This window comes from Rhipicephalus microplus, chromosome 3 (genome assembly GCF_043290135.1).
Source record: "Rhipicephalus microplus isolate Deutch F79 chromosome 3, USDA_Rmic, whole genome shotgun sequence".
Taxonomy (NCBI): Eukaryota; Metazoa; Arthropoda; class Arachnida; order Ixodida; family Ixodidae; genus Rhipicephalus; species Rhipicephalus microplus.
The window spans coordinates 153,789,098-153,804,740 of NC_134702.1; the positions used below are offsets into that span (position 1 = coordinate 153,789,098).

The 15,643-nt window shown below is 44.7% G+C and overlaps 1 protein-coding gene across 1 annotated transcript in view; it reads right to left on the minus strand.

Moving 5' to 3' along the window:
* The window catches only part of LOC142803016 (ubiquitin-protein ligase E3B-like), a 141,298-nt gene that overhangs the window by 62,950 nt on the left and 62,705 nt on the right, over nt 1-15,643 (minus strand). Inside the window, exons 13-17 of the mRNA XM_075888114.1 lie at nt 12,172-12,380; nt 7,811-7,972; nt 5,406-5,577; nt 2,107-2,225; nt 598-712 (exon numbers count right to left, since the gene is read on the minus strand). Of these exons, the coding sequence (XP_075744229.1) occupies nt 598-712; nt 2,107-2,225; nt 5,406-5,577; nt 7,811-7,972; nt 12,172-12,380 (777 nt within the window). The remainder of the gene's footprint in view (nt 1-597; nt 713-2,106; nt 2,226-5,405; nt 5,578-7,810; nt 7,973-12,171; nt 12,381-15,643) is intronic.

Sequence of the window (15,643 nt, forward strand, 5' to 3'; positions counted from 1 at the left end):
ATACTTTGCAGGCAATAATGCAGGGGGAGGTCCCAAGGTTACAAACCGCAGGCGGGACCTCCTCATAAAAAATCAATCGAGGTGCAGTTCATATGCAAACTCAACCTCAAAGTCTAGCTGTACAGCAATGCAGATATCCCTTGAATAGATGGCTTCAAAACACAACAATTACGAAACCAACTACTTTTTAACTACAACACAGCTGCCTTGTGTACAAGGTGGCCAGATTCCTTTAAAACTTTTTTTGCCTGGTCATTTCCGCTACCTTGTTGTTTCTACCAGCGTTTAGCCAACAAAATGACACAAAAAAGATGAGAGAATGGGGCACCATGTCCTGTACGTCCTATGTTGTGTGGTTGCGCTGTCGACAAGCACCAACTAGCCAGTCAACGTAATGTGTTGACGTTTTTATATAACTATTTCATTTGAATCATTTCAAATGCTGTAAAAAGAATTTCTACTGCAGGACACGCTAAACAAGATGACAAAGATTCCACATCCACGAGCAGTAAAGCGATGGACATGGAGTCCACAGGCATGTTGTGCTCATGAAGAGTAAGCACACCAGATGTGCTCTGTCGCTCAAGTGGCACCTACTTGATGAGCCAGTGGTCCGGCGGAGTGTAACTGCGCCGACAGTCCCGTTTGTACAGCAACATCAGTAACGTGTGACATGAGCAGAACAGCTGGTTGGTATTCACCGTCTTCAAATCTGCACAGACAGAAACGACAGAGCTTTATCAAGAAGTTCACAAAGGGTGTAGCTGTTCCAGGTGATACAGTGAGCACAAAAACTGAAGCTCGTGAGAATAAACGCCTTGCACAATTTCACGAGTACTTTTGACTACGAGCCCATAGTGTAGCCAAGGAGGGGGTCTAGGGGCTTGAACTAGGGGGCGAGGGGGTTCAACTACCCCTTTGCCTTCCTTGGCTGCACCTCTGTGCCTACACTGGCTGGCTGTTACTCTGACCACTGCATTGAAGGAATAAAAAATCGCACTGTTTTGCTTAAGACTGAATCAATGAATGCAGTAGCAACAAATTGTCATGTCTTATGAAGTATTGATAGCAGCGAACTCTTTTGGATCTGATCTCACGTTACTCTTCAGAAGGCTGGTGTAAGAGCATCTGGACGCTCTAGAGAGAGAAGCGGTTTTTCTGCGGTCTGTCGTCTTCACGCAAGGCATTGGGTGGAGATGACTCCACACAGCATATAGAAGGCTGTACAAGCCATCTCCTGAAGTATGCCAAAACAGTGCTTGCGACCGCGCCCTTCAAGAGTCGCAGCACAACACTCCACTGGCACACCCTTCATGCTCCTTGCGAAAAATGGGCGGACATTTCCTCTCTGCTTGATGAGCAATTGACAATAGGGCTCACCCGCGGGGGTGACGTTTTTGAATGCAGTCTCTAGGGGATGGAGAGGGCTAGCTCGTTTCATCTCTGCTTCAGTCACGTTCATCACCAGGACTCGTGAGCTTTTACTTGCAGGTAGAACATCCGATGCACAGTATGATGTTATAAATTTGAACTTTACATGTAAAAAAGAATGGTGATACCAATACCAACTGCGAAAACCTGCTGATAGTGCCCATAAATTGTTATTGCAATGATAAATAAACAGGCACTAGTAAATTACTAGACAAAGAGTATCTGCCTGACCAGCTATTCTGGAGTGCATGGGAACCCATGGTTGCACTGTGGCAGTGTTACATTTCTAAGCATTCAGAGTTATGGCGAGAGCAGACACATTGTCTGCCACAATGGCGCAGCAGCTACAGTGCTCAGCTGCCGACCTAAAGGATGCGAGTTCGATCTCAGTTGCAGCGGTCGTATTTTGACGGAGACGAAATGCTAGAGGCCCGTGCACTGTGTGATGTGTGTGGTCAAAATTTTTGGGGCCCACCACAGCAACGTTCCTCGTAATCATTTCGTGGTTTTGGAACATAAAATCCCAGATAATATTGTGACAGCAAAGACACATTATCCTAGAGTTTTGCTAATGGCTCATATTTTCTTTTTGTCTTTTCCAACTAGAACATTTCTAAAATGCCCCCTGGCCCAATATCAACTAGAAATGAAAGCGAGAATAAGCGTTACTCCCACCAATGAGCCCATTCCAGACAAGGCGGAAGACAAACGTGTTGAGGAACGCCGAGATGGACACCAGGTCATCCAGGGTGAAAGGTCGCTGCTGCTCGTACAACTCCAGGTCATCCAGGATGCTGCAGAAGAGACAGTATCAGTATCAGTATCAGTATATACTCACTCAATTCAACGACTAAGTTTGATGTAAACAACGCACCACACACATTTTATAGGCCCAGTTTCAGGACACATCAGGGCCAATGCAATGCTGGGTCCCGTATAATTCTCTATTTTGCCCTTGGTATGTTTGAACTGTGTTTACTAGCACATATAAAGACAAACTTAAATAATGTAACCATTGACTAGCAGTCTCAAGTGCACAATAAACATATAAAGAGGCCACCAAATTGAAGCCTCAATCTTATAAAGGCTGATAACAATGCAAAACATACTTACCAAGAGATGAAGTAAATGGAGATAAGGAGCCGATAAATTAACTGGCATGCAATTGCATTGGTCAGCCTCCTTGAATTTTCCCTGTTTTACTAGGTAAATACATCCTGCATATATTCGAAAAATCCCAATAATATTTTAAAGGGGCCCTGGAACACTTCTTCAGTTTTTATCATGGTCAGAAAATCCTATTAATCGGTAGTCAAGGCTCCTGAGAACGTGCAAGCAAAACATTATAGCGCAGCACCCAGACTAGAATTTACAATGATTTCTGAAAGTCAGCTAAAAATGCTCCTCCTCCTCTTTATAAATAATGTCATATATCCAAATTTCTGTGCCACATACACATGTCCACTGCCGTTGGCTGATTTGAGCATCATGAGCTGCGTAGTCACCATGGCCGCCACATACTAGTCTCGCGTGAAACACTGGGCGAAGTCTCCAAACATCGCAAAAGGAAGTATGATGCAATGCGAAGCAAAGCCACGAGTAGAACCGGACAAAAGGATCTCGCCCTTTTCTTAGCTTTGGCTGCGCTATACATAGATCAATCACGTGGAATATGAACAAATCCAGGAGCCAGAAAACATAAGCAGGTGGAGACAGAGTGTCAGGATAGTGAGCAAGTATGGCAAAGGATAGTGGGGAAGCCAGTGATGAAGGTGTGTTGATCAAGTGCAGTCAGTTGATATGAAAGAATAAAGTGATGATGGCGAGAGAACAGTGAAAAGTTTTGAAAAGTGTCGCTGAGGAGACAGGCCAACAACAGATCGGAACAACAACGATCATTGCGGGAGTGTGTGAGTGTTTCCTGGAAGAGAAATACTCGAGATGCATTCTGGGAAATGTGGACTGGATACGCTTGCTAAATATTCGACTAAGTGTTCTTGAATTGTTTGTAATGCATGACACTTCATTCAGAGCGCAATTTGATTGTTCCGGTTGTTTGAAACACCATCTAAGTCATATTGTGACTTATATTGAGATTGATACCTACCGAGTGTGCATGTATGGTGTGATGTCGTCTGTCGACTCTTAGCTCTGTCCTGGTCTTTGTACTACAACCGGCATTCGTTGGCGCACTAGAAGGGCCTACCCTAAATTGTCCGTGCTATCGTGGTGCATTTCAAGGGGCCTATATGTCAGGCTTTGGAATCTGCCTGGCAATTGCCTCCCTATTTTAGCGGGATTAATGACAGGGTAAAATTTTGATGCTTGGGTCAATTTTTTCTAGTTCTGACTTGAAATCTATTTAAGAAAGATAGTGTACTTCCATTCTTTGCAATTTTTTTAATGCTGACTTGAAATCTATGTAAGAAAAATATTGTAATTTCCATTTTTGTAATTTTATGGAGTGACTACCGTATTTATTCGAGTCTAGGCCTATAGGTCTTCCTAAATTTCTTTGCATCAAACTCCATGGTCTAAGCCGACTCAAGAATTTTGAAAAACTCAACATTTTTCATTGAGCAAAATAGTGCACAACTGGCACCAGCGAGACAGAATTATAGCCATTAGTAGACAAGCCAACACCTGGCTTAAGTACACACATGAGGCTGCCATTTTTATCTTTGTGGCGAGTCGTTTGTCATTTCAAGTCGCGCTTCGAGTGCTCTGTGTGTGGCGTAGCTCAATAGTGCCTAACAGATGGTGTCATTACAGTGCTGCTTGTAAAAGGAAAGTTGTCCTAGTTGCGAAGTCATCGTCCACATGCAAGTCGGGCTGGATATTGGAGTGGACGACAAAAATGTGCTTCGCTGGAGGGGCTGCGCCAGGAACTTTAATTGTGCACTCTTTTAAAAATGCAGCATATCCAATGCCCTTGATGGCACTGAGGATTGTGCACTGTTTGCAGACAGTGATGAAGAAGTCAGTGACCACTCGGAACGAGCGCGGTATTGACAAACACGGCATATTTTTGATGCAAGCGGCGTGAAAAAAACGGCAAAGAAACAGACACAACAGGACTAGCGTTTGTGTTTCTCAAGTTATCTGCATCACGAACCAACTGTTTTGTTTAATCTTCATGTTCAAAAAATGCTTTTCTCTTTGTGAACTCTGTCTTTGCTGTTTGGTTCGTCCGACAATAAAGGTAGGTTTTTTTTTTTTTTCTGGGCTTCGGACCTTTAGAGGTCGACCTAGATTCTAGAAAGTATAGTATAAAATGACAAAAAAAATTGTATTATTAAAACAGACATGCCTTATCCATGAAAGATAATTCTACAGAAACCTTATGTGACTGTTAGACAATTATCCCTCACAATAAAGGTATGTGTAATTGTACACACATCAAATGAGGGGTATGAAGTGATGATAGTGGAAACATGGAGGTCAAGTCGTCATCTCACTGTGCACGCTTTTGGGATCTCATTCACTCCTCAACATTTGATTGTGAACTCTAATGTAACTTCTCATATGACAGGCTGACATCTAATGTATAGATTCTGATTCGGTAGTTGAGCGGCGATTTGACGAAGTCACCGCTTAACTCCCTTGCATCAGAGAAACTGGCGCGCACTTCCACAGCAAAAGCGAGCAGCATGGACAAGCGCACTGAAAAGAATTGCATCGTTTTGCGCTCGTCCGGAAACCACGAATGAGTGAGAAACTAATAATAGCCCTTCGCCTTATTGCCAAAAAGACGGAAGTGATTTTTGAGAGTCCCAGAAACAGAAAACACAACCTGGGCGGCCCCATTTGTGCCAGTCAGCACCTGGGCAAAAACAATTGCACCCTGGAAAGCGATAAACAACAGAGTAACAAAATGGTCACCTTTTGAGAGATTCAGAACGAGACAGCAATCTGCTTTGCAATAGAATACAGTAGAGTGAGAACACGTGTAAAACCATGATCCCAGCACTCACGTGACAAGGTGGGTGGCACAGTCGCAGAAGAGGACGAGCAGCCGAAACTCGGGCCCAGTGGGCTTGGTAGTGAATGCGAGCAGGTCAAGGAAGGCACGCACACCGCTCGCCGATCCAACACTGCGGATGAGCTGCCACAGCTGGCACAGCACCCACTCGTGGTGGCAGAGCCCTGCGAGAGAACGAGGATAACATTCAGCGCATAAAACAGCCCCCTGAATCATCCTCAACATTTTATGCTAAACAAAGGTCAGGATTGTCTACAATCTTGAGAATGCTGAATGCGAGGCAATATAGCCACCTTTATCAAGAAATACCGTATTTACTCGCGTGATGCACCCACGCATAATGAACCCACCCTCCCAACTTGGTCATTGAAAAGAGAAAAAAATTAATTTTAATATATCTATTAATAGTATTTCGGTATGACAACCAGTGCCCTTGACGATTGAAAACATGTTAAATTAGGCCTTTATATCACAAAATAAAGATGGAATAAAAGTCAAAACATAGTTTAACAACCATGCGAAACAGACACAGAAAAAAAAACACTAGATGACTTTAGATGGACCAATTATTCTACAAGAACTTTATTATTGCTAACTGAACAGTCAAGTTCATCATTGGTAAAGAAAATGAAGATCAAAGGGTGCCCATGAAAATTTTCCACCAGCACTTCAATGCTCATATGTCAGTGTCACATCCCAGATTTCAGACTATTCTCATTTTTAGAATGTAAGCTGCATACATGTTTTAAAAACTTGTCACGTCACGATTCTAGCCGCATCACACGTACATGCCACAGAAAATGCCAAAAACATCTACGACATCACAGCAGGCTGGCATGAGAACACTAGTGTAGCGCCACCACCTGCATATAGCACATCTAGCAACTTGCAAAGCATTCTCTTACATCAAGAGGGCATTTTCGGTATTGTTGAAAGGTCACTTATTCATAAAAATGCCGCTTTATTTTTTTTGAAGGGCCATGCGTTTATATTTCATTGCCGAGCTTGCTTTTACACCTTCCTTGTGCCATCCCGAAATAAAAAAAAATGAAATGCAAGCGAAAAAAATGTATCTTTAGGGTTACAATTTTAAAATAAGAGCAAACAACGAAAATAGGCATGCATTTTCAATTTTCCGTATCCAGATAGAATTAATGCTGTTTCAAGCCATATTATTATAACAATAAGTGTTAGGGCTTACCATCCCGAAACCACAATATGACTATAAGCACGACGTTATAGTGGAGAGCCCAGGAAATCGCAAGCGCTTGATGTTACTGAATGTGCACCTAAATCAAAGTACATATACCAGCTCCTGCTTACAATCAAAATGCAGCATTTTCTAAATAAACAAAGTTAAGGATCCATCTACTGTGGACTTTCTGCAACAACCCATAACTATGCTTTCCGATAAACAACTTACCTCCACCTGGTAGCGACGTAAATCTTACCTGAATTACCGAATAGCACTCGTAATTCTGAGGATTTCTTATAACTAAATATTTTCGGTGCTGTTTTAAAAAGACAAAAAGTATGTATAAGTGAGTACATGCTAATTGATTGTTGCTACCACTGCCATAGCACTAGTAGAAAAGCGAGATGTTAACTGCTTCAATGTTATGTTTACATGCTGCAACTAACATCCAGTGACATCGACAGCGCAATGAGCTACAACTGGGCCTAGCACAATGCAACACTTCTGACAACTTCAGACATTTTTTTTTTTAAATGCGAAATGATGCATTTCCATGTTACAAGGCAATGACTACATGTGAGCTGGTAATGTGTTAATTCAGGCCTTTGTGCTCAGTTGAAGAGAACAAACTAGATAAACCTGTGTTCCATGTTTCTCCAGCATTACTTTTGCTACTGATAACTGTCCCTGCGCGATGCTACTGTGGCATGTAAAATGATTCCTGGAGCAAGTTTAATATATCAAGTATGCTCATTATGGTACACGCACCACTGGTGAAGCATTACCAAGCCCCAATAGAAAGCAAAAAAAATTGACGGCCCTGCATGCATGCATGCCGACACACACACGTACACACATTAACACCTTCCATTTGCTAGCCTGCCTTTGCTTCTTGGTGGAGACCTTGACTGTGTTACAAGGAAAGCCACCAAGTGCTAATGCCCCCCCGATTCATATCTTTATTTGTATATACTTTAAATGCCATGCTATTGCGCCAAAAGCAGAATAAAAACAATGTGGACAATTTGCAGCGAAGGACCCCTTTTTGCAAATCCAGAGACCTCATACCACTTTTGTGCCAATAGATTAGCTTTACTGAAAGCTACAGAAAACCATTTTACAGCAATCTTCGTAGGGAACCGTGCAACAAGTCACACACACACATTTGCATTTGCGCATGTACCAAAAACCCTGCAACGCACCAGTCAGAATGTCCAAGCGTAGTTGAGTGAGACCAGCCAGGGCAGTCTCAAAGAGGGCGCAGGTTAGGGCCACCGCAGTGACCTCAGGGCTTCCCAGCCGTCGGTATTGCACACTGCATGTGCGACCAGATGACGCCCGCTCCAGGGCTTTTTTCAGCAGGCCTGCAGCCAGACAGCAAAAAAACGACACACTGACAAGTGCTGCACACAAAATGAAGCATGAGGGCGACCGTGTAGCATGATGGTGTGTTAAACCATTAAAGAAATTTAAGAGTTCGTAAGCTAAACTTAGCAGATACCTTAGTGGTTCAATCGAGGCTCCGCATTGCAAATGTAAATAAACACAATAACATGAATACTACTAAACTTTTTTTGGTTGTGCTCCCGTTAAGCAATAATAACCCCTAATGATGCAAGGTGTATAGCAGCCTGTATCATACCTAAGTACACCACAGCATATGTTACACTTGATTGAGTGATATGTAGAGTCTAACATCCCAAAACAATCATATGATTACGAGAAATGCCGTAGTGGAGGGCTCAGAAAACTTTGACCACCTGGGGTTCTTTAGATGTGCACCCAAATCTGAGCACACGGGCCTACAGCATTTTCGCCTCCACCAAAAAGCAGCCGCCGCAGTCGGAATTTGATCTCGCGACCTGCGGGATCGTTATGTTACAGTGAAGCATGTTATAGGGAGGGGCAAATATTTGGCAACTTCGAATATTCGTGCAAATATTACAGTATCCAAATTGCCCTCGAGATGCATTCGGATTATTCAAAATTTTTAAGTATTCGAAATGAACGAATACGTGTATATTTGAGTGCATGTAACTCCCCTTTGCTGGTGGTTTCACTGCAGGGTTCATGTGCTATGGCGTGAAACCACCCATCCAAGATTAATCTGCACCAACTCGAAGCCACACTCAAAGTTAATGTACAGTACGGTCCGCTTTAAAGGAAACATTGAAGTGATTCCCGTTCATATTGCTGGCCCCCTAACGACAAGTGGATGTGGAAATGTTGTTCGTGTATGCCACTATTATGTCAAAACGAGTCACAACTGTCAACCACCAGTAGTCTCATGCAAATCTCAGCCTCTGTATTTGCAAGACAGTAATGTCTGGACAAGTACAGCATGCAAGTGTTCCCTTCAACAGTGGACCCGGCTCGTCTGTCTTTATTATCATAGCCTCAATCACTGAATTTTTTTTAAGTTTAAAATTGTATAGTACAAGCCTATATGCACGATGTATAGCAACTTTTAAAACGTAAAGAATTCTACCAAATAATAAATTGCACCTTACTGCTGTACAAGTTTTGCCACTACGCTGCTTCTACTTCACTTACAACAAAAAAGAAAAGTGGCATTCCCACGAGCCTAGTTATATTTCTAAAAAATATTGTCCGAGGCTCATGATCAAAATGCTCATTTTTCTTAACGTGCGACATATACCAATCAAACTATTTGTTCAGAAATTATTCCACGAAATTGCTATTCACTTCGAATTTACTCTGAACCTCCCACTTGCTATTTGCCCATTCCTAAGCAAGCACCTTTTTACTCGCAGCAAAAGAAAAAAGGTATTCAAAAGAAGCAACTTGACGTGACAAATCGCTCTAACTCCAGAAACTAGGCTTGATGCCATTTCCCACGTAATCACAGTGGCAAGCATTGTAGCATAATAACGAAATGCCTGCAATATGTTCCAGTGCCACATTTCCGAATAGGAAGCTGATGAAATGTTGTGAAGATTGACAGACAATATTAGAATAGCTTTTTGTAGTCACGGCACACACCTCCCTCTTGAATATGATTGCACTGCAATTTCTAGCCTATAATTTTGGTGGTATGCGTGCTTGCACTGAATATGGCAAAGGAGCTTTTGTGCTGAATGTAACGTTTGGGATGGTGCTTTGATGGCTTAGCACCCCTCTACTGCAGTGAAGTCACCCTCAGAGAAGGTTACATGCACACCTATTTGTTCAATTCGAACACTTTGAAATTCTCAGCAATTTAAATTCCAATTAAAGTAAATTCCAATACAGTAATGTTCCTTTAAATATTCAAAGCATCTGAATATTCACCCAAGCCTAGCACTGTCTACAAATTTGTCAAATTCACATACCATAACTTCAAGGCCCTCACCATTACAATGCAAAAAAGAAAATGAAGTAATGTGCCGGTTTGTGTGAATTTCAGTTTTATAATTAGCATTTAAATAAATAGAGCAGATTTATTAAATGGCCACTGAAGGAACCAAGAAAATGAGTTCTATTTAGCAGTACCGTTTACCAAAAGGTGAACAGGGAGACAGCGGCAAAGTGTGAAACCAAACATGTTATAGGCAGTTGTTCAAATTAAGCAGCAGTCAAGATAAACAGATTCCCATTTACTGCGAGTCTGCTCTGTTTAATTATTCTACAGTCAGTTCTACATCTTGAAATGAAAAGAATGAAATCATGGGCTTCAAATGAATGCCATACCAGTTTTTAGTTGCATTCATTTAGACAAAAAAATGCCAGGCCTGCGCAGAAAGCGCAACACAGTCACAGCAAAAACTAGCAGAGCGGCCTTTCAGAACCTTTTCTAGACACTCCTAGGGTAACTACTGCAAGCACACTTGCTTGATACCCACTAGAGCATTGAAAATTTGTGTAGTAGGCCTGCATTCGCTATGCTATCCATCATTCTTCTGAGAAGCGTGGCATCCGCTAAACACTTGCAAGGAATTTTGTGCCAATTGTTCATGCAGTGACGGACGACGATGAGGAATTATGGCTGAAGTGGGTATGTGCCAGAGTTAATAGGGGAACAAGAACAACCTTTTGTCGTGGGGTTGGAGTATTGGGTGGCCCACTCGTTACGCTATTCGCAATGTGAGACGGCTGGTTGTTCTTTCGCTGTTTTAAAATGCTTTAAAGTCGTATTAATGCGATTGCTTTCCCAACATCAAGCCTGCCTAAGGCAAGTTTGCCAACAAGTCGCAAACACTGGCGTAGCTCAGTGGTAGAATACTGGGCTGGCACCCAGCAGACCTGGGTTCGAGCCCCACTGTGTCATTCGTGCTAGGTTTTTTTTCTTAATTTCACGTGATGTGGTTACGGACACCAGTGGTGACGGCGGCTGTGGCGGATAACTGCGTGTGACCCGAGTTATGATCGCATAACAGCTTTCGCTGTAAAAAAAAATATTACTTTAGACTTGGTCCTGGAATGTACCACATTGACCAACACGTCGAGCCGTGTAGGGCTTTCACCAGAGCGATCAGCTATGGTCATATGCAGCACACTGAGGTTAGGTCAAGGCATGGCGACTATGCAGAAAGTTTAATTTGTTCAATGACTGATGTGTCTTGCTCCCTTTGGCCACAAGTTGACATGACTAAAACATACAAGTTGCAAACACAAACATAGCCACCACCCCCTAAGAAGATATTGTACTTAGCAAATTAGTCATCGAGCTACACCAGTGAGTGGGCATACGAACCAATCAAAAATCTAAAGAATCTACAACATTTACTGCTGAAAACAAGTGCATGACATACGTGTTCTTATGTGGCCTAGCTGGTTCATACACGTTGCGGCAGAACAGTGCAGAAAACGGGATGAAGAGCACATGGGACTCAGCTATTTGTCTAGTTTTCTGTACTGTTCTGCCCCAAAGTGCACAACATATTACTCCAGCTTCTTGCATATAAACAGCCCCAGCATATAAGCAACCCTGCCTTGAATTTTGCAAAAAGAAGAAAAAAAAAAGACATGCATGCAACCCCTACCTATATAACCCACACCTGTGAGTATCGGCAGAGGGGTGCAAAAGGGGGCACTTGCTCCCTCAAGCCACACCAGCACTTGATCCCTTCCCCTACTCCCCAGTCCCTACTACACCAGCACTACCCTTATCCCCAATGCAATGCAACATGACTTTGCACCCCTCAAGACAAACTTCTGCCGAAACCCATGCACACCCCACTTTTCAGCACGTTCCCTGCGGCAAGCTTTCTTGAAGTCTCACTTTACGTGTGGAATGACCCACCACTGGCCCACTCAGCATATCTTCTAGGTGCGCTGTGACCCACCGACTGGCAGGTCATGGCATATAACACCAGAAAAAAAATGCTTCTGATTAGTATCTATAACCTCTAGCAACACGAATTGTACCTCTGTGTTCATGTTTGATGAAGTGATCACATCATAGCAGATGCATGCCTGTAACGTACGTAGGACAGCACAGGCCGTGAGCTTCCTGTGACCCACACCACAGTGAACGTGTTAAGCACACTATCCCGTTTTCTGGTACCGATTATACTAAAAAAATAATATTATCCATGAGGTGTCATTGCAGCTAAGAACTCACTGGCGGCACTGGCGCTTGCAGGAGAGCTGAGGACACCAGTGGGCACATCGGGCTGTGGACTCTGCGACGTTGGTGCTTCGCTCGAGGAGGAATTGGAATTGTCGTTCTGTGCCAGCAGCTCTGCCAGCGGGCTGAACAGAACCTTGACCAGGGGGCCACACCACAGCAGTTGCAGCTGCTGCTTGACAAAGGTCAGGGACTCGTGTAGGCTGCAGAACAATTGCAAGGTGACCACTCTATTAGTTGCACAGTGCATTGTGCGTCGATTCAGAGCAGTAAAACCTGATTGATTATTAATGTAAGGTGGGCCCGAGACAAAACAACAAAAATATATACAAACTCTTGTGGTAATGTGCAATAACAAAGTGCAGTATACTTTAATCTGCTATATGGACTCTTTGTATATACAGTAGACTCTCAGTAAATGGAACCTGAAGGAACTGGAAAAATATGTTCGATTTAACAGGAGTTCCACTTACTGAGATGAGAGGTGAGTATGAGTGTAGAATACAAGCCCGAAACCAAGCATTGCAGAGACAAACGTTCTGTTTAAGCATTAGTTCCGTTTAACAAATTTCCGTTTACTCAGACATCAGACTCTACTGTATTTGCATATATTTGCATCCATACTTTTTTGTGTGCATTGTCTCAGTCTTTCTACTTCTTTTTACGACAGACTTACTGACAAGTTCTTGTTTGCTACATTTTTGCAGAGTTTATACTCTGAAACATCAGTCAATGTATTTAGTGATGGAGTCTCACTTAAGTCTACCATGTCCATAGAGAAAGTGCTTCAGTAACGATGTCCCAAAACATTAGGTGTTATCAGGAGAGGACAAAAGCGCTGCCTCTACTAAAGAATTCAGATATCACTGGCCCAGATACTTATCATATTGCCACCTAGAGTTGTGAGCCGGCAAGCCCTAGCGAGCCGAAAAGGGCTAGGAGAACGAAGAAGAAGTGTGGTTAGCGCCTCGTTTCGAAGATACACGCTCGTGTCTTTCTGCCCCGCTGTTCCTGTCCCTTCTCTACGGCTCTTGGTACGTGACAAACTGGTGGAAGTGCTGGGTGATCTATGCACCGTACCCCTCCACATACCAGGAACACAAGCGTCGTACTGGTGGTCACTCCTGTGCACCGCGCCAGCAGAAGGATCCGAGGGCAATCTCCTGAGTTTGGACTGCTCGCAAACAACATGGCAGCTCCGACCAGCCATGCCGACACCAACCCAACCGGTACGAACGACACAACGCCGCTCCATTGCACCTTACTCACACCGCGAACGCCAAATCCTTTTCATGCATGGCACTGCACTTGAGGATGTGGAGGATTGGCTTGTTCATTACGAGTTCGTTGCCGTGCACAACCAGTGGGACGACGCAGACAAACTGCGGCACGTCTATTTCAGTCTTTTGGACGGCGCACGTGTCTGGTACGAGAACCGGGCAGGTATTCTTACATCATGGGAAGACTTCAAACGCCAACTTCTTGCGACATATGCAAGCCCTGACCGTCGGAAGAGAGCTGAGCGCGATCTGCAGTCCCGCATACAACTACCAAATGAAGGGGTTGCGATGTATGTCGAGGAAATGACGCGCCTCTTCCACCGAGCTGACCCCGGCATGCCAGAAGAAAAGAAGGTACGGTACCTCATGCGCGGAATGAAAGAGCAACTTTTCGGTGGGCTTGTACGCAGTCCACCCAAGACTGTATCAGAATTTCTCACGGAAGCTGTCACCATCGAAAGCACCCTTAGGCACCGGGCCCCGTCATACGAGCGGCACGTCAATGCTTCAACTACGGACTACTTTGGAGCTTTCGGTGGCCAAATGGATTTTTTCCGAGAGCTCATAGGTTCAGTCATCCGCGAAGAACTCCAGAAGCTGTCAGTGCCCTCGCAGCCCCCTACCTCTTCGTTCTCCAGCGTTGTCCGAGATGAAGTCCAGCATGCTTTAAGAGAACCATCTTGCATGCGGGATTATCAACCACCCGGTGACTTCCCCCGCATGTCGTATGCTCAAGCTTTGCAGCAACCTGTAACACCCGCAATCCCGCATCCCACCGTGGCCCCAGCCATGCTGCAGACGGTCCAAGCGGCGCCATATTACAGCGCACCTCGCCCGATCCCGCGAAAATCAGACGTCTGGCGTGCGCCTGATCGACGTCCTCTCTGCTTCCACTGTGGCGAAGCTGGGCATCTTTACCGACACTGTTCTTACCGGCAACTTGGACTACGCGGATTTTCGACGAACTCACCACCACCCAGGTTCGGTCAGCGACCCCCTGATATTGAAGAGTATGTGGCTCAACAGCGCGGAACTTCGTCATCCTTGCACCAGTCACGCTCCCCGTCGCCGCGGCGATTTTCTCCTAATCGCCGCACCTATTCGAGCGTGGCGCAGGGTCGGTCCCCCAGTCCGCGCCGGGAAAACTAACCACAGCGACCTTCGGGGGCGAGGCCGCTCATACTGGACAAGCTCAAGGCCTCCTACCGACGCTTCCGCAAACTGAAGATTCCCCGACGACGACGACACCAGCTGGTTCCGAAAAGGCTTCATTAGATATTCCAGTGCTGCTCGACGGTCGCAAAGTCACTGCTTTAGTTGACACGGGTGCGGTTTTTTCTATAATAAGTGAAAAACAGGCTGCTCTTCTAAAGAAAGTGACGATGCCTTGGAACCTCAAGCCAATTCGTACTGCTGGCGGGCACATCGTCATGCCACTCGGCGTTTGCACAGCACGAATACAGATTCGTGGTTCAACCTTTGTTATCAGCTTGAGCGTTCTCCATCAGTGTTCTCGAGACCTGATCATTGGCATGGACTACCTGAGGGAGCACGGTGCTATCATCGACATTCGACAACGCCTCGTCACGTTCTCAGCAAAAAGCGCCACACCAGAGCATAATCCTGACCACGATCGAGTATGCCTGCGGGTAATTGACGATGCTGTGACGATACCACCGCGCTCAAGTGTTATGCTTCAAGTGGCGGGTAACAAATCAGAACACGGTGAAATGGTGGCGGAGAGCAATCGATCCCTGCTCTTTTCCCAAAGTGTCTGCGTAGCACGAAGCCTAGTAGACCTTCAGGATGGCCATTGCGAGGTACTTGTTACGAACTTCAGCTACGAGCGCCGACACCTTTTCCCTGGTACTGTCATCGCCTATGCCTACCCAGTAACTAATGTGACTGAGTGTTTTGCTTCCGAGGCAACCGATAATACCGAAGCACCTCTCCGGGGCGTCGACATAAATCCAGCGCTTTCTGACGAAAACAAACGAAGGCTTAACGACCTGTTGTAGAATTCCACGCCTGTTTTGCACGTTCATCGAGAATCCGCCAAACATCGATCACCAAACACCGTATTATCACCTACGGCGACGCGCACCCTATACGGCAACAGCCTTACCGCGTTTCACCAACCGAACGACGCGCGATTCAAAAGCAAGTGAAGGAAATGCTTCAAGACG